This window comes from Neopsephotus bourkii, unplaced genomic scaffold (assembly GCF_033783945.1).
Source record: "Neopsephotus bourkii isolate Nb327-2 ecotype Australia unplaced genomic scaffold, CSIRO-AGI_Nbou_v1 NB_481, whole genome shotgun sequence".
Taxonomy (NCBI): Eukaryota; Metazoa; Chordata; class Aves; order Psittaciformes; family Psittacidae; genus Neopsephotus; species Neopsephotus bourkii.
In genome coordinates, this window is record NW_026900982.1 from 1,815,785 (window position 1) to 1,835,126 (window position 19,342).

A 19,342-nucleotide genomic window follows, 5' to 3' on the forward strand; every position below is an offset into this window, starting at 1 on the left:
AGTCACCAGTTTTTCCTTTGGTTGTCCTGTGTCCCAGTCTGGTGATTGTATGTGATCTTTCTTTCCTGCATGTTTTGATAGCCAAGAATGTTTAGGCAAGTCCTACACTTCCTGCTCTCCAAAATACTTTTCTGCAGCTGCGTGTGGTACATCTGTTTTACCAGTGAAAAATACCAAGCAAAAATAGAATTCAGCATCTGTAATGGAAGATACCTTTGAATCCTTCAGCCTGTTGTCTATTCTTGGAGAGCACTTTTTATAGAGATACAGTGAGTCGAGCTGATCACCTTAGTAAGAGAAATCTAAAGAACTTCCTTCTGACTCTGCCACCAAAAATATCCATAGGTATTTTTAAAGGAAAAGTCTTCATCTGTGAAGTCACTTAGCTACACCACGGGCTCCACTCTGCCTAGCTTTGACTAAAGCACTGGAATTTCACTCCATTTGTTGAGAGAGATCCCTACAGCTTTTTGTTTGGGGTTCCCTTTTTTGTTTGTTTGTTTTAATTCCTCTGCTCTGAAAAAAAAGTGGGAGAGAAGTGAAAATGAGGAAGAGATACGAACCCACATTTGTTTGCTTTCCCCTCAGTAAAAATATATTTCACTTTTGTAGTAAGTCTTGAACAAAAATCAGTGTGCACTTATACTGTCCCTGTTACTCCAATAAACCCTCAAATATTTTGAGTATTTCATTAGCCACTCTTCTGACAGTGAATTATCATGTCAAGTTTAAGTTACATTCATTATTTGACTTGTACTTTGCATAGTAGAAAGCTTTATGTTGTGCTTTATAGTATTTGAGTCTTCTGACTTTTACAGGTGCTATTTTCAAATCTGACAGCTAATGAATGGTTTTGTTCACTTTTTAGACGAGACAAGCTATGGATTTGCATGGAGTTTTGTGGAGGTGGCTCTCTACAGGATATTTATCATGGTATGTCAAGACTAATTCCTTAGAATCTAAGTAAAGCTTATTTTCAAAAAAGGGAGATGGTGACAGTGTTTTGTAATCGGAGAGGAGAAATCCTAGATGTGGTTTCCACAATAATCCATTGAAGGTCAATTTTAGTTTATGTATTATATAATGGTTTAGGTTTGGTTTTTGAAACAAAATTAGCTATAGTGCGTTTTTATTTTGATAAGCAGAAGTTGCTCCATGCAGTAACCATCACTACTGTGTACCCAGCACCACTCTTTCAGAAGCTGTAAAATCAGACTAGTTCATTGTAAAAATAAATGTTATATCCTGATGTGCTTTCTTAGTTCATAGCCATTTTATTTCTGAGCTTTTTGAACTTTGTTTTAATATAATCTATAGCACTGTCTATAGATACCTAGATTGGTTAGCACAGATGCTTTTGTCCTTGGTAAGCAATGATCTTTTGAATATTTGTATAGCAGTAGTGCCACAATGGCTTATTTTTTTTATTTTGTTTTTATTTTTTTTTTAGTGCTGCATGCATGACATGTGAAATGCAGAGGTGTGATCTATTTTTGCTTTAGGTTTAGGTGCGGTGATAAAAGTGGTCAAAGAGTGGTCAAAGAAACAAGAGCTGTGCATGAATCTGTTGCATAAAGAGAGGACCAGTCAATTGCTGGTTTTCAAGGGACAAAATCAGTTTTGAGGGATTTTCTTGCCCTGAAATAAAGATTTGCTTAGGAAAAGAGTATGCTGTGAGTAGTGGCCCTGTAGTTCCCACGTAATGTTTTTCAGACTGAAAATCTGTCCATATTTTAAATTGTGAAGATTTTATATGCTAGTATCTTCATTTTTCTCTTACATGCAGACAATTTGTGTATCAGTTAAAACAAGGCACTAATTGGCAAGTTCACACCATGCTTACAGTGTAGTCATTTTAGTGTGGTCTCGTTGACCCTTCACATCTTTGCTAGTGTTGGTAGAAGCATCATGTTTAATAGGCTTTGTTATGTGGAACACCTGTAGAGTAGGAAATGAGCTCATGCCTCATAAATGCCTGAAACAGATGTCATACAGGAGCAGTTTCCTGTTGCAGCTGATTTTTGTCTTCACTGCCAATAGGGTGGAAGGTTCTTTCCTGATCTTAATTGCAGTCCAGAAGATCTTATTCTGATTAACCTGAAGGCCTCTGTAATCTTAAGTTGTTTAAGTTAATCAGAATTAAATTTCACAAACATCCGTACTTAGAAATAGGTACTTTGGCTGCTAATATATTTTGTTTTATGTGCACTTGGAGTTTTACTGTCAGAAAAAGGAAGATGGATCTACCATCAACACCTGTTTCAAAGATGTGTGTTGCATGATAGTAATTTATATTATGGTTGTGGGTTTTGTAGAAGCTGAGGAGTCAGGTAGTTAAATCTTGTTTCATTTTTAATGCCCTGCTACTTCAGTTTCCTTTGAGAAACCCCATCCAACTATTATATTTGTTTTCTCTGCAAAACCAGAGAAGCTTGCAGTGAGAACTGCATTTCCTGGTCTTAAAATCCTTTAATTTCATGGTTAAAAGTCCAGTGAATGGGGACAAGTCACAGGCCATTTCTCGCTTGTTACTCAGTGTTTGCTTTATGGAGCTGTTCAGAATTGAATTGTTTTACTTTAAGAGACTTGAGTGAAATGGGACACTGGAGGTAGAGGAAAACTTTCCTTGGGAAGCTTCTGAGCCTGCTGCTCAGGGGGAGAGTTTGAGAAGGTGTGTGGTATGGCAAGCCCAGGAGCAGCAGCTGGTAGCTCATGCAGGAAAAGAGTTGAAAAGCTTGAGATCAGGTTGCATGGCTGCAGAGAGAGCAGGTGGGAAGGACGGAAGGAGAGAGCAGGTCACAAATAGTAGAAGGAACTTCCTAGGGCTCAAATGGGACTGAGCAGAGTTTGCTGCAACTCTGAGTCACTGGGTTGGGAGTCCAGCCCAGTCCAGGACAACATGAGTTTGTGTAGGGGAAAGAGTTGTGATTAAATCACTGCTTCTATTTCTTTTTCCTCTTAATTAGAGATTTATGTATGGAGGGAGTTAGTGGTTTCCATTCCAATGGGACTACACAGTTTTGAATTTAATAAATATTTGGTGGTTCTCAATCTGGGGGAAAGCCTAAGCACATTTATTCAAGACTTCTAGTGTAAGGTCCTATCAGTATGAATGGAAGTAATTGCATTATGGTTTTGGAATGGGCAGTATCTTACCTGATTTTGAGAGAATATTTTTTTTCCCTTGCATTTCAGTGACTGGACCACTTTCAGAACAGCAGATTGCCTATGTTAGCAGAGAAACACTACAGGTAGTATCCTCACAGGTTCTTGTGGTTGACTTTTACATTAAAAGCATTAAAAACGAAAAATAAATGCTACGGAAGTGTGAGGTGCCATGGAAGTACAGTGTTTGGGTGGCTTAGCATTTTTCTCAGACTTCTGAGGGTGCTCTGTATAATAGCCTAGAACTGGTTTGCATAATTGCATAACCTTAAATCACCCTGGATCATGTAAAGAAAACTCATCATCTTTCTGCTGTGGCTTTTTTTGTTTGGTTTGTTTTATTTTTTTAGGAGGGGAAGCAGCATATTTATTCTCTCATGTTTTGGTACCAATTAGTTATTGCAAGGTTGAAGGAAAATTTAAAGACTGTTTTGCATATCTGATAGGGGAAAAAAGTAAAATTGTACTTAAGATGTTCAGGTTAGTCACCAGCCTCTCCTTACTGAATGTGCTAGCTCTCATTTCTTCTTTCCTAAATTAAAGGCTCAGTTCACCAGTAAGAATTAATCAGAAACGGCTTTTTAAATGGATGTCATCTTTGTCAACTGTGAGAGCAGTTCTTGGCTTCTAGTGAATGCAAATCTGTTGAATGCCATCAGTTCAGAACTGCTGCCTCTCTCAAACACTCTCAAGACAGCTCTGTCCCTGAGCCAGCTGCCTTGTATGTCACTTGCCATCACCCTATGCTATGCCGGAGACTGCTGACATCTAATTTACAGGACAGGGTTTTTTTTCCTTACAGTAAAGATGTGACACTGGGAGTGTTTTGGTTTTTGAACCTTTAAACCCTTTTGCTGTTACATAATCATAGAGTGGTTTGGGTTGGAAGGGACCTTAAGATCATGTAGTTCCAACCTCCCTGCCACAGGCAGAGGCACCTTCCACTAGACCAGGTTGCTCCAAGCCCCATCCAACCTGGCCTTGAACACTGCCAGGGATGGGGCAGCCACAGCTTCTCTGGACAACCTGTGCCAGGGCCTCACCACCCTCGCAGGGAATCGCTTCCTAATAATCTCATTTAAATCTCCCCTCTGTCAGTTTAAAGCCATTCCCCTTTGTCCCCTCATTACAGGTCCTTGTCAAAAGTCCCTCTCCAGATTTCATGTAAGGCTCCCTTTAGGTATTGGAAGTGAAAAAGCTTGTCCCCATCTTTCTTATAATCCCTCTTTAAGTACTGAAAGGCTTCAATAAGATCTCCCCACAGCCTTCTCTTCTGCAGGCTGAACAATGCAACTCTCTCAGCCTTACTTCATAGGAGAGGTGTTCCAGACCTTTGGTCATCGTCTGGAATGGAATTTATGAAATCATTATTTGTGTGTGAAGATTTTTTTTTTGGTTCCTATGTGTAAATTGCTTGTGAGAAGGAAATTAGCTATTTTGTGTTTTCTAAGTGTTACCCATTTTTGTATATTTTAAAGTTGTCTAACTACATGTTTATAATACTCTGACCAAATATAATGTATATAGTTTGTCATATCTTGTGCTTATAATGCAGCAGTCACTTTTCCGAGTTAGAAGTCTGAGAATATAAGCCCTATGTCCATCCATAATAGTAAATGTTAATTTTGCCATCAGTTTCCATCAGTCAAGAGTTTCACTTGAATGCCTAAAGCTGTTTTTTGATCCTGATATTCAGAAGCCCATTAAATGGTCTGTTTTCAAAAAAACACACTTGCCGTCAGTTCTGGTTGGAAATACTGAGGGTGTTTCTGAAAATATAGGTCCTTTTAAATATGACCTTTAAAGTACCTACCTCCAGGCATTCATGGTGACCTCGTTCTTAGAGGGCAGTGGTAAAAATGAGTGTTTTGGCCTTCTGTGCCGCATCCAGAGATTTAAATGTGAGGAGCGTACATGGGCCTCTTCTACCTAGTGCCAGTCCTTGCAATGGTCTGGTGGATGTTTTGATTCATTACACTCTGTACCAAAAACAAATCTAGCGCAATTTTTTTGGTCGGCATGCATGCCTGCAGTGAGGACTATGAAAAACCATTGGATCAGCTGGCTATTGTTAGTCGTTTCCTTCAGAGAAACAGGTTAAAACAACAGTGAGTGAGGTGATTTTTACTTTAAGGAGTTAAGTTTCATAACTGCTAAGCAGTGCGGCTACACTGCATTCTGTTTTTCATGAACTGACAAACATATACTCCAAAAAATGTATCCTCAGTGGTACTGCTGTCTACTTGTACACTTTTGCTCATTTGAAAATCCCAAGTACCAAGTCATGTAAGTAATTGTTTACTCATTTATTCTGTTGGTATATTTAGGACTACCCACAAAAAGGCTGACAGTTGGAAACAATCTTATTTTATTTTTGCAGACAGTTCCATGATGTCTTGCATAAGCTAGCAAACTCCCAATAAATCTATCTTGACATAAGTATCTGACATGAACATACAGTGTTTATGTTCATGACCTCGAAGCGAGCAAGGTGTTTACGTGTTGTTTTACCCTGGACGAGAATTTTAGAGATAAGCCTGGAGTGTCAGAGGTGACATGCTCTGTGATTTGTCACGCAGAAATTTGGTTTCATAGAATTCTTCCAGTATTTAAACTTAGAGTTTCTAATTCCCAAATTCTGAAATGCTTTGATACTGTCATCAAGACCCAGAGAGACTGCTTAATGGTTTGCAGAAATCCATGAACTCATGTGTTAGACCTGATGCTCTGCCTGCCTAGCATGCTTCTAGAGTTAATTGGAATATGTATTACATATTAATACAGGAGATAAGCGCAGTTATGGTAACTGCACTTACTTGTACTAGCACTAGTTATCCAGTGATCTGACTGCTGAATAGCAGACAATTAGGCAATTTAAAAGTACTTAAATTGATCTAGAAAGGTGAGGGATACCATGTCCAGAGGAAAACTTGGTCAGGGCATGCTTTTCTTACAGCAGATGCGGTGACTGGTATTCTTCACATCTATCCTGTGTTTTAGGTATTATGCTACTGCATATGTTGAATTTGCACATACAGTTTGAATATGCTGAAATGTAATAATATTCTTCAGCGAGTCATTAAGATAATTGAATTAGATCCTAAATATGTTTTGTAATTAAGTAAGAAATGTATGTGATGAAAAATACTGGACTAAATTATTTGAATATTCTATGCAGGGACTATATTACCTTCACAGTAAAGGAAAAATGCACAGAGATATAAAGGTAAGTAAAAACTGAAGGGAATTCTCATGTTTCTAAAATAGGCTTTATCACCTGTAATGGGTCTTTACTGTTCTGTATCAATTTTAGGGATATTTAAAAACATCGTAGTTTTTTCTGTCTATTAGAAAAAAAACGGAATTTTCTGCCCAAGGGAAGGAAAAAAAATATTTTTTAAATGCATACATTAAAATAGTTTGTTCTTATAATTGGAGAAACATACTGTTAATTTAGACAGTGATATAAAATGTAGGCATGAGCCAGTGTCCAGAGCAGTGTGTGTTCACATGGCTGTAAGAATGTGCTCTATGCAAGAGGAAAGGTTTGGTCTTTCCCACACCTTTCCAAGAAGCTTGATGGAGCTTTCAAAGCTTCTCTTTGAGCCAGCTGGTGAGCAGAGATGTTGCTCTGGTTTCTTACTGCTTTTCTTGGTGAGCAGATTGCAGGCCAGTCTGCAGGCTGCAGTTCTGGATGGCTCTTTGAGGCTACTTCTGTCTCCTCCTTGCATGCTAAAATTAGACAAGGTACTGCAAATCAGGCTCTTAACGCTGGCTTACTTAAACCTTCATCTTAAAGTTGAATCAAAGCTATCTTGTTCTGGTTCTGACACTCTTGAGTTTCATTGTAGAGCTTCTTGTCAACTTTTTTTCCCTGAAATTCTACTTCCTACTCTTTGCGTTTCGAAACTCTTCCTTGCTCAAACTGCAGCTTAAACTTGACATGCTTTCTCCTGGAAATCTAACTAAATTATCATATTCTTGGGGGGGGGGGTGTTCGTTTTGTTTGCTTTGTTTTGTTTTCAGACTGGGGTTGTGGTGTACATAGTAGCTCCAACTGCAGAAGCCTTTAATGCAGCCTGATTCCAAGTTGTTCTCGTTGACTGCAGAAGGATATTTGGGGGTTTGAGCAATCATAAAAAATCATTTCTGAATGAAGGTTACTTTGGCACAAAAATTGAACGTTACTTTATAGCATGCAGGATGGTGCTTGTAAGAATACAGTGCATAGATACTAGTTTATAAACAATACTGCTGATAAAATATGCTTGCAGTGGTTACATTGAGATTTTTTTTTATATTAAAAAAAGGCATTGCTCATTAGTGTGGAAAAATACAATCTTCATCTGGAGATCCCCTGACTATTGAATTATGTTTGCTTTCCTCTGTAGCTAAGTTATGTATTTAGAGTCTGTGTTCTGTTAGTTTGGAAGGTTGAAAAAGGTCAAGAGTATGCTAACCGGACTGTCACAGTGTTTACAAAGCTCTGTTTATAAGGCTCATTAACTATACTTGTGCAACATTTGCCAAAATAGGGTGCATTTTACTGCAGGGTTGACTTCTCCCTGAAAAGCCATAATCTGTAAAAATCTGAGGTTTTGGAGGCCCATCTAGGCTGCCTTTCTATCTAATTTATGGGGCGGAGCTGTCATTAGGAGCCAGCTCCTGCCTTCACTCAGCGCAGCCTGTACTGGGTTTCAGTCTTGAAATCAGGTTTGTTCTCAGTCCTTTTATGTTATGACATTCTAGTTGTAATTACCTCTTTGGGTTAGTTTTGATTATTGAGCTGAAGTGAGAGGTGTGTACATAGCAGCTAATTCTTCAAATCTAGCACTAACAATCTGCTGCATAAGGACAGAAGTAGTTTTTCGAAACACTTGAATATCAAGGCAGGTCCTTAAGGCTATAGTTATAATTACCATGGCTCTCAAGCAAGACAAAACCAGCTCCTACATATGAAAAGAAAATCACTTCCTCTTTGACCTTTAGAGTTCCTATTTCCTTTCAGTCAGTGTAAATAGAAGAAAGTAAGAATTCATCAGCACAGGCAAATAATCATATTCCACTTTTTGAAAGAGGTTTTGTGTGCAACAGATACTGTGTAGTACCATAGGCTAAAGAGTACAAGCTAAAAATGAATGAAAAACCCTGTATATCCCATTTTCTTTATATGGCAGAATGGCAACTTGCTCATTTCACAACTGTTTCCTTGGTAAAGGTGCAGATTTCTGGAACATGTGTTCCTTTGTTTGTCTTTGGCTAAGATCTCACATAATTATTTTTTAATACAGTATCAGAGAAATCTGCATGTTTTAATTCACGTGTGCTTACTTTTTTTTTTTTTTAAGGGAGCAAACATCCTTTTAACAGATAATGGACATGTAAAATTAGGTGAGTTAATACAATTTAGTGTTAATAACAGATTTTTATGTGCTCGAAGAAGCAGTCTCCTGTATTTTGTTTAATGGTGTAGTGGTTCATGTAAAGAATTAGTGGACATCGGAATTCTTTTTCTCATGCTGGTAACATCTTAACTGTGCCACCCAATTTGTATCTGAAGAGTAATGGGAGTAGTTTTACAGCACTGAGGTAAAACACTTTCTAATGTATAAGAAGGTAAAAATCAAATCACAGGTTTTTAGAAGTCTTTAATTAGAAATTTTTATCGAAATGTACTTTGAAAGGTTATCTGAAAGAATCTTTTGGATAATAATAAAATAATAAATTATCATATTCAAACACTGCATGTAACTCCTAAGATTTCTGTTTCAGCCTGATCCTTCTAGATCAGGCTTGCACAGAAGAAACATGCTCCTCTGTTGATGAGGGGCATGTTTGTGTGCAGCCTGCATACTTAGCAGGTGACTGAGAGGAGCTGACTGATGGTATCAGAGATAGACCAAGTTTCCATGATTTGCTTTTGTTATTTATTTTTTGTTAAATATTTCCAGTATATTTAAGAAACTCACAGTGGGGAAACCAAATATATGTTCATTAACAATAAATGAGCTACACAGTAGTTATTAACTGTCATTTTGGTTTTGTTTTTGTTTTCTGAATAGCTGATTTTGGAGTATCTGCGCAGATAACAGCTACAATCGCCAAAAGGAAATCATTCATTGGCACCCCATATTGGTAATTGTGTTTTACTTGGCCATTAATACAATCATAGCACAGTAATGTTGAAAAAATGCAATAAAAGCATGCTATGTCGCTTTCTGGGTAGACTAATCACTGAAGGCTGTATCCATCTTTCTAGTGGTTGTATCTGTGTTATGCTAAATCCTGAATTAGCTGAGTATCAGAGGAAATGTTCTAATGCTTTGAAAAATTGGATGTCTGTGTGTTGCCATCACTATTGACTAAGGTATCTCAGTTTAGTCCAACTTAGAACTATAAACAATTTTACTTGGTTTTAACTCTGATCTTAAATTATTTTCTTTTTTTTTCCTGGTTTTTCCATTTTGGTGTTTTGTGTTTCATCCCTTCCACCATAGCTACATCTTTTCTGCAACTCTTCAGTTGATACTGAGTTTCATTTTTTGTCTCCACATATTCTTTAGGTCACTTGTGAAATGTTTCCTCTGAGCAGATTTCTTACCCCCACCTCCCTTATTTGCCTAAACTGATTGAATTAAAATGTACATTTTTAGTCTATTTGTATTGCATCTTTATTCTTTCCTCAGTAAACTAGTTTGTCTAATTTCCTGTCTAAAGTTCAGCATTTTATTTTCTTCTCTTTGTACTGGAAGTGGTTGTTCCCTTGAGGTAAATGACACAACGTTCTTTGCTATAAAATAGTGCTTTTGTGGTATGTTTCCTGGAATGATATTCAAAATCCTGTTGTCTGACAGTATGGTAGGTACAAGATAGAAATACGTGTAAGACATCCCCCTCCTTCAAGTATTTGGTCTTGAAATGGTCAAGCACAGCATTTTTAGCATTCTTCTGCAGTGTAAGTAATGCTAAGGCATGGATTCACTTCCCTTTCAGAATAACACAAACACCCATAAGTCATGATTGTGTAACTGGTTTGTGTCTCTGTTTCTTAAGATGTCTGGGTGACTTTATTCCTGGCCTAGATCACTGTTTAACTTCCAAATTGTGCCAGGCTTCTCAAATGATGTGCCATAACCCTGAACAAGAACCCTCAAGACATTACATAGGTTAAATGCTGATGAAAAGCATCAGTTTTAGTTTGCATATCTTCTCAGAGATTTGAGAGGAGAAGCAAGGAAGCAAAGTTGTTGAAATCGCAGAGGAGAAAATTTAGTTGGAAACGGGCAGTGTGAAAGTTTTAGCGTTAGAGGTGTACAGGCAGGTAAGGCTTTGGTTCTTGGATGGGAGAGAAATGAAGGTCAAAACTGCTGTGTAGTGTTTTTTAGTTGTAGTAACCCTGCTATTTACCCTTGTGCTCCCATCCATGTCTTTTTAAAGTTAACCCTTTTTCCCCTCTACCTTGGTAACTCTTCCCTTTTTGATTTAGTTTTTCTGTGAACTCTTGAAGACACGTAGTAATTTTAGTTTAACTGTGGAAACATGAAATAAATCGTACCACCAAACCTGATCTACAGATAAGGATGTCTGTGTTTAACTAATGCATCATGTTAGAAGAAATTTTTTTCAGTGAAAGGGTAGTCAGAGACTGGAACAGGCTGCCCAGGGAAGTGGTTGAGTCACCATCCCTGGAGATACTTAAAAGATACACAGATATTGACATAGTTTAGTGGTGGACTTGACAAGAATTAGGTCTACTGTTGGACTTGATGATTTTAAAGGTCTTCTCTAATCTAAATGATTACATGATTTGAGATGTCATTTGCTGCTTTTCTGGAGCACTCATTAAGTGACATGCATCTGTCTTACCCATATTGAGTTACATCCCCAGTTCCACTGCTGCTTTTCAGGTGATCTGGACTAATAAAGTTCAAAGCTAAAAAATATTAACATGTTTGCTGTCTGATATGGCGATGTAGGAGAATTAAACTCATAACGCACTTTTGTCATTCAAAATATGTAACAATGTCCAGTGAATAATTTTCTTAGGTGTTTCTGTTTGTGTCAGTTATGTTTGTTAATTTTTGCTACCTGAGGCTGTGAAACTACTTTAATTTAAATGAAGTCTTCTGACATTAGTGAGGCAGACCTTAAAAACAAGTGCTCTGTGCAGAGGTGCCAATGAGTCTTAAGGTCTCATGCTTTCAGAAAAACTGACATTTTGTTAATTTTGTTTCTTTGTTGGAATTCTTCAAAGTCAGTTGATCACTTCCTCGGACAATGTGTGAATTTGGATATTATTTGGATTCTACTGTAATTGAATAATTATACCTAAGGCTTCTTGGTGCTTGAGTGGTAGTTCGTTGTGTGCCTGCAATGAAGGCTGAAACTGGTTTCATCTGCTTACTGCTAAATAGCTGTTTTGGAAACTGCCTATTAGTTACTAGAAGATGATAGAGGAAAACTTCATGTATACATAACTTTTTACACACACACACACACACACACATGTATATCTGATGTGTAAATGTATATGCTGTGAGCTTATAGATGGAGAACTTTAAGGGGAAAGAGTAGTAAACTGCTTACAGTACTACATGATTTTTATATTGTGTACAGAAGGATGTTCTATTTGTGGCAAGAAGTTTACCTAAAAATGTTTTTTACCCTTTAGGATGGCGCCAGAAGTAGCAGCAGTAGAAAGAAAAGGCGGCTATAACCAGCTCTGTGATCTGTGGGCAGTTGGAATAACTGCTATAGAGCTTGCTGAACTTCAACCTCCAATGTTTGACCTACATCCAATGAGGTTAGTAAGTGGTTAAGGCTTGATGTGTAAATACATCTTTGTAACTAATCCACTTGGAGTAGCCACTGTGTGTGCTTGTGGTGTTTGAGCATACTGCAGAGGCATTAAGCGTTCTGAATGTATATGGTACAAATAGTAATAAGTCTTCCTGGTGCATAAATGTGTAATGTTGGTAGCATCTTTTAAAGTGATGGACTTCTTCCTGCCAACTAAAGAATGTATTTAGTAATTCATCTTATATGTATCAAAATGTAAACCACAGAAATAGGTTGGGTTGTTGGTTTGTTTTTTTTTCAGAGCACTTTTTCTAATGACAAAAAGCAACTTCCAGCCTCCTAAATTAAAGGACAAAATGAAATGGTAAGTACTTTTCTGTTTCAGTAGATAATGATCATTTATTTCACTGGGTATCTGGTTCTAATGATTGCCACTTCATTTTACAGGTCCAATAGTTTCCATCATTTTGTAAAAATGGCACTTACAAAAAATCCTAAAAAAAGACCTACAGCTGAAAAGTTACTACAGGTATACATTTATTGGTGGGATTTTTTTTTTAAAGTTATAAATTTACAGTATTCTTAATAACAGTGGTTGTAATTTTAATGTTTTTGTCTTTCAGCATCCTTTTGTTACCCAGCCATTAAATCGGAGTCTTGCTATTGAACTTTTGGATAAAATGAATAATCCTGATCATTCCACTTACCATGATTTTGATGATGATGATCCTGAGGTAGGAATATGTTTTATCATTAAATCAGATTCATAGAATCATAGAATTAGGTTTTGATTTGCTGATAAAACTAAATTATTATGATACATTGAGCCGCAGAATGTTGTGCGATCTGCAATAGTCTTAAGGGTTGCTTTTACTTTTGGTTGTGCTGCTGTGTTGCACTTACAAGCACGTACCAAAATTCATTATATTTGGGGGAGAGAAGCTCAGAGAAAGAGATGTAAACACTTTAAATGTTGTTTACTGGTGTCCTTCAACAGTTGCAACAGTAAATACGAACGACTAGACCAGTCCTGGGTTCTGTCATGCATTCTGTTTTCTGTTTCTTGTGGAACTGTTTCCATCTGCAAATTGTTTTTCATCTACAAAGAAAGCATTTATAAAAATAATTTTTACATTTGTAAAACTTGTGCTTTTAGTCCTAACTTACTTTCTTATGAGGAGAATGATCATGTAGTTATTCTTGTAAAATGGCTTGCTGTGTGCTTCTTGCAGTTTCTTTTCCATCTTGGGATAATATGAAACTTGGTGGTGTTAACGGAAGAGTTTTCTGATTTTCTGCTTTAACAGCCAAGAAAAAAATAGCATGCTTATGTAAGATGATAAACAGTGCAGGACTGAACTGTTTCATAAATAAGAGAAGACAGATAGATACTCTGTTACTGCATCCTGTCTTCGTACTGAAGCATATGTTAATGAAGTCTTTCTAAATGTTTACAGTTCCCTAACTGATAATGTCTTTTGGGGGTAAAAAAATAATCCTTTTGACACAAATGGCATTGATTCATCAATTTCATACTTGTGTTTTACTTCTCATATGGATAAACTAGGCTAAAAATGCCTTCAAGCAAAAAGAAGCTTAAAAGAAGCAGCTACTGTGAGATAATTTAAGATTTTACAAGCTAAATGAGCTTATATCCTCTCGAACAGCAGTGAGAGGTTGACATGCATCAGTGCCTTTGAAAGGCGTTGAAATGAGGGTGGTGAGTCCCTGGCACAGGTTGCCCAGAGAAACTGGCTGCCCCATCCCTGGGAGTGTTCAAGGCCAGGTTGGACAGGGCTTAGAGCAACCTGGTCTAGTGGAAGGTGTCCCTGCCCATGGCAGGGGATTGGAACTGGATGAGCTTTAATGTCCCTTCCAACCCAAACCATTCTATGATTCTGTGATCAAGTGTATTTTCCTTAGAAGCTGAAGTAAGTAAATGTAGAGAGAAGCCCAAGTGAAATAGATCTTTTTTGTATTGTAGAGTGCAGTGGTTACCTACTTCCTGAATGGGAGGAAGGGAGAGGAAGGCATAAGGATTGGATGCATGACTAATGATTGATGAATAAGGATTTTAAAAGCAATTGCCCATAGTGGAACACACTTCATAAATTTTTCTGTTGAAGTATTTAGGGAAGTTAAACACACAAGAAAACACTTAATGTGATTGATTTTTATGTCAGTGTTAAGAGAAAGGTGTCTGAATCCTGACAGCACTGGGGAGCTTGGATTTTCTCATCATAAACTCCAAGGATTAGGTGTCCTTCAGTTCTCTTTTCAGTGTGATTGAAAGCTCTGGGACTTGTTAAAGTGATATTTCTGTAGAAACCAGAAAACCAAAGCTTTCATGAGCTGTTGTAAGAAGAAGGGTAGCTGCTTTCAGTGTGTTTCCTGTGAATGAGCTGCTCAGGTCAGAGTCTTCTGTGCTTTCCTGGAAATTGTACTGAAACCCTGATGTGCCATTCCCCCATGTCACTGATAGATCTTTCCAGTTAGAATCTTGATCTTTATTTTGAGCCACTGAGGTGGAGAATCTCTTTTCCTTCCTGTATGTACCCTTCATTTCAGTACCCATTTTATTGACATGTTATTTCTGGGAAGAAAATGAAAGCAACCATGTAGCAGTGATCAGAGAATGCATATTTCTGTTATTTATCAGTGAGCTAGACTGGCTAAGTGCAGAGGACAAGCAAGCTATTTACATGTCTTTTGATACGTGTTTTTCAGTTAATTTGTTCTTTATGTTGCTGAGGGTTTTCTTGCTGTGTTTGCAAGCTTCTGTACTAGGCATAATGGTGCTCCATCATTGTTCATCACACGTCTTTGAGCTCACCAGTGAGCTTCAAACATAGTTAACTGTGATGATGGGTCATTTTCATTGGCTAGGCAACTTAAGTGTCTCTTCTCATTTCTCCTCCAACCATGTTGCTAGATTTTCATTAAGGCATTTAATCCACCTGAAAAACAAGATTGATAATGACACTTGGGAAAACATTTTATTTGTAACAAGCAAGTCTAGAACCCACCTCTGAATAAAGCAGATGATAATGAATTACTTGATGTGTCTTGAGCAAGGTCTGAATTTCAGAGGAAGAATCCTGCCACAGGTAGAGCAGTTTTTGACATTGTGTTGTTTCCTATAATAAACTGAAGGGAAGGAATAAGAAGTGTGGATGCTTCATTTATTTTTATATATATGTGTGTGTATATATATGCGTGTATATATATATATGTATATACACATACATGCTTGCTTCAATTAGAGAGATAGCTGGAGCAGTAAATCTGAACTTCAGGATTGACCACTCCTGTACTTGCAGCAATCACCTGGATGCATTTATCAAAAATTGAAAACAACAAATCATAGTACAACATAACATGGTACCGACAATACGGTGAGAATCTTGAGCTTCAGACATGCTTCCCAGTTTGTTTGGAGTTTTGGTTATTTGGGATGGTGCGTTGGCTGGTTTTTTTTGGGGGGGTGTTTAGAGGCTGTACAGCTTTTCTGGCTAATGGTGGTCTTTGAAGGCAAGTCTGCTGTCCACTATGGTGACAGTTCTTCACCTGGCCTGTGCTGTTTTTAGGGGATGCTATCTGTTACTGCTTGGATAGTCTGCAGTCATGTGAGTGAGGCAAAAATTAAGATGTGAATTTGCCACCTCTTTGAGGAGTGCCACACTACATCTTTAAATAATTTAAACTTGGAAAAATGTGAATTGTTTAATAACAAAACTAAAAACGTGATCACATTATTTGGGTGTCATCAGAAAGGTCTCCCCTAGATACAGTCATTGTTCATTTGGTAGCAGTATCTGTAACTGACATTTTGAATATTTTTCTCTACCCCAACTCATGGAGAACTTTATTTGGTTTTCCATTTTAGTCAAACACAGGAAATCCATCTGGGACTCTGCTTTCACTCCCTTAATAATGAACCTTTGGATGTTGACAACTGACTGTTCACATTTCTGTGACAGTGACTCTCATGATGGATGTGATAGCAGAAAAGCTTGCAAAGAGTAAAATGCGCATGTTTTATCCTTGGCATGTTTTGGGGGTAAGATGCTCCCGAGATAAGTATCGTGGTAAATATGCCATTTGGGCACAATTTTAATGTCAGGAAGTTATCCTACATTCCTTTGTTCTCTTGCACAGTTCAGATGTCAGCTGTTTGTATCAGTTTGTTGTCAGTGTAGGCCTTTCAAGGTGACCTGAGGACTCTGTTCTCATGACTGAGAGATGAAGATGTGACTCCTTCCAGTAATTCTGTGAGCAAGGAGAGGGTGGTAAGAGAGCAGGCTCTGCCTGTTGTGTAGTAAACTTCTGTGACAGGATGCAAGGAGCTCTCATGATACTGCTGCTAAGGCAGCAATATCTACTACCCCTACTGCAGTTGGGCTCCTGGTGCTGGCATTACAGATGCACAAGCGTCATGTGCAAGTGTGCAGTGCCTCTTAACAATAGATTACATCTTTTAACATTTAAGAGTATTTGAAATACTGAAGTAGAAAACAGATCAAACCTTTACATGCATTGAGACTATAGCAAACAGTTTTTAAAGCTTAAAAGAACATACAGCAGACAAACCAGAACTGAGGAAGGGGAGGATTGCCGTAAGTTACAAGAAATTAAAAACTACCCTTGATATACATAAATCCATAGAGAGAAAATACATACCCACAGTCTGTCTCTCTAGTTTCAAATAAGACCAAAGTAAACAAATGAGAGGTGAAACACTCTGTAAATATGTGTTGGAACATAATATAAAGCAAGGAAGAAGTGTGTGAAGAAAGGGGAGAAGGGAAATAATGCTTTCAGATAATATTTCAGGGATAAACAGAGTTCCTAAGCTATTTGTGACTCTTTGTTGATAGTACAGCAGTTGAAGTTCTCCAACTCTGTCATCACTTCGTAGTCAGAATTTGCCATGTGGAGGTTACAGTTAGTATATACAAAAGCAAAGCTAGCATACCAGCACAGCAAATTTCTGGCACTGTTATGTCAGATTGCTTTAATTAAAAGTTGTTTTTGCTGCCACATACTCAACACAAACATAGCAAACGTGGTTTTCAGACATTACTTGGTCTAACATCATGGAGAATGAACTTTTTTCTAAAGAGTAAGATTTCATTGTAGAGGACTTACTGAAAAAGCACACTGTTATGATTTATGTTGCTAATTTTTGTGCCTGATTATATACAGAGTTCAGATGGTCTTGTACTCTCATTAAGAAACCTTAAGTTGCAGTTACTAAGAGAACCTGCAGTAGCAGATGTGGAAAGAAGAGAGAAAATTCAGTAGGGGCAAAGAAATGAAAGCCAAGTCTTAAAGTTCATGACACTTCATTCTGTAGAGAAGTAAATGGAAATCCAGGGGGAAAAAATAGAAGTGGAACGTAAATATGAAGGTGAATTTGTGGAAATGCTGGCATTGCTCTTGTCACACAGCACAGGAGTACCAGGAATACTCCCTTCTATTCAGCTCTGAAAACCTCAGGATAGTTTATCATCTACTTAAAATGATGACTTCTTAGGAATCAGTTTAGGTTAGAATCTGGGAAAATGATTGGGATATCTGAATGAATGAAACACTCCCAGTAAGTCAGATTTAGGCTTACTGCTTATTTTGAACACTACCAATATCCTTAAAGTGAATGGGGCAAAAAGGAAATACTATCTGAGCAAAGACCAGTGCTGGCCAACATTGTCTTTGTTTACTCAAATCCAGCAGTTGAAAGACCCTTATCTTGAAGTTGGAAGCTACTCTACAGATAAAATGTCTCCAAATAATTATAATTTGAAATCTTTTTTGTTCGTTTGTTTTTGTTTTGTTTTAGTCCTGCTTGATTTTTTTTCTTTCTTTTTCTGATATTGTGCTAAAGAAACCTGCTGAAAACTATGTACACAATACTGAGTTTCAAGTGGGTGTGTTTTGGTACTGAAGTGTTTTATTTTTCTCTTCTAGCCTCTTGTAGTGCCTCATAGAATTCACTCAACAAGTAGAAATGTGAGAGAAGAGAAGACACGCTCTGAAATAAACTGTAAGTGTACTTGCCAACATTAAATACTTTAAAGATAATCCTTAATATTCGCTTATTTCAGTTTGTATTCTAGGTATCTGACACATACAGGGAACATTTTTAGCCATACATAAGAAAACAAAACCGCATGCTGTTTTTCTTGTGGATATAGGTTCTAAATACTATGCAGAGGAAATCTTAGTGTATAATATTTGAACATGCCCTTTATCAGCACTTCAGCAAGTCTCACTGTTGCTTCATCTTAATTGGAAGGATGCAGCCTGAGTGCTGACGATTGGTGTAGCTTCATATGCCACTCCAGCAAGGCTTTTCAGAGTGATGCCAGATAACTGCTGGATAACAGATTGGCAGAGGAGGTTTTATTTCCTTCATTTAATATTTTGTTGTAGTTCTTGCTTTTCGGATAGAAACAGGCATGTAGAAATCAGGAAGGGAGGATGTTACCACTGGCCGTTAAGGGCAGACTCCAATCCCCAAATTGTGTTCGTTCTTTTGCGTGAATTACATCAAAGTAATACTTGATTTATTTAATATTTGGAGCTTTAGTTATCTTTTCTTAAGCTAAAGTTTAGAGGAAGAGTGTTAAGGAACTGACCTACAAGATGTGATTAGCTCTCTCCAAACTTCATTCAAGGCTCTTTTGTGCTTGGATATTCACCCAGAAGCACTGGGAATTCACTCCTGGAGCTTCTGGGTGAATCTCCCAGAAGAAGACATCTGCGAGTGAATTCACACAGTGGATGTTTGGGTTTTTTTTGTTTTTTGTTTTTTGTTTCCTAAAATTTAGGAAACAAAAAACTCTAAAGTGGGCACTTCACTGCTCTGTTTGCTGAATGGTTTTCCTGATCCTTCTAATGAGTAGGTTTTGCCTAATTACAGTGCAGTTTAAATTCTTGTTTTCTCCTCTTCAGTTGGTCAAGTAAAATTTGATCCACCCTTGAGGAAAGAGACAGAGCCACATCATGAATTTGTGAGTAACAAGAAACATGGGCTATGCTTTGTACATTATTTCCTGCAAATATATGTGGAGGAGAACCCAAAGCTATGTAGCATACTTCCTTAGTGCTAAGATTGGTAGCAATGTCATAACATATGGGTCTTAAATTTTTTGGTGCCATTACGCTATGTGCAGCAAGACCCCTTATTTGTGGGTTCTGACAGGTGTGGTTTATGTGATAAGCAACAGCCCCTTGTCTTGTGGGTTTCCTCTGTGCTTTATAACTCATTGTCAAGTATATTATTCCCTTTATTTATGGAGTTACTTTAATTGTAGAATTGCTGTGCGTACTTAAATGTTTCTCTCCCTTATGCATATATTGACAATGATTGATAATG

At 37.6% G+C, this 19,342-nt stretch overlaps 2 protein-coding genes across 12 annotated transcripts in view; one reads left to right on the plus strand and one right to left on the minus strand.

Moving 5' to 3' along the window:
• MAP4K3 (mitogen-activated protein kinase kinase kinase kinase 3) overlaps positions 1 to 19,342 on the plus strand; it is a 79,134-nt gene that overhangs the window by 17,922 nt on the left and 41,870 nt on the right. For 8 of the 11 annotated variants that reach the window (XM_061350318.1, XM_061350314.1, XM_061350315.1 and 5 more), the window contains exons 4-14: positions 869 to 933; positions 3,196 to 3,251; positions 6,344 to 6,391; positions 8,514 to 8,556; positions 9,228 to 9,300; positions 11,837 to 11,968; positions 12,266 to 12,328; positions 12,412 to 12,493; positions 12,588 to 12,698; positions 17,932 to 18,007; positions 18,919 to 18,977. In XM_061350318.1, the coding sequence (XP_061206302.1) occupies positions 869 to 933; positions 3,196 to 3,251; positions 6,344 to 6,391; positions 8,514 to 8,556; positions 9,228 to 9,300; positions 11,837 to 11,968; positions 12,266 to 12,328; positions 12,412 to 12,493; positions 12,588 to 12,698; positions 17,932 to 18,007; positions 18,919 to 18,977 (808 nt within the window). Of the gene's footprint in view, positions 1 to 868; positions 934 to 3,194; positions 3,252 to 6,343; positions 6,392 to 8,513; positions 8,557 to 9,227; positions 9,301 to 11,836; positions 11,969 to 12,265; positions 12,329 to 12,411; positions 12,494 to 12,587; positions 12,699 to 17,931; positions 18,008 to 18,918; positions 18,978 to 19,342 lie in introns of those variants that run through there. The other 3 variants (XM_061350324.1, XM_061350325.1, XM_061350323.1) reach the window with 3 other exon arrangements.
• The window catches only part of GALM (galactose mutarotase), a 201,153-nt gene continuing 200,963 nt past the window's right edge, over positions 19,153 to 19,342 (minus strand). Inside the window, exon 9 of the transcript XR_009724979.1 lies at positions 19,153 to 19,163. The gene's annotated coding sequence lies outside the window, so the exon portion shown is untranslated. The remainder of the gene's footprint in view (positions 19,164 to 19,342) is intronic.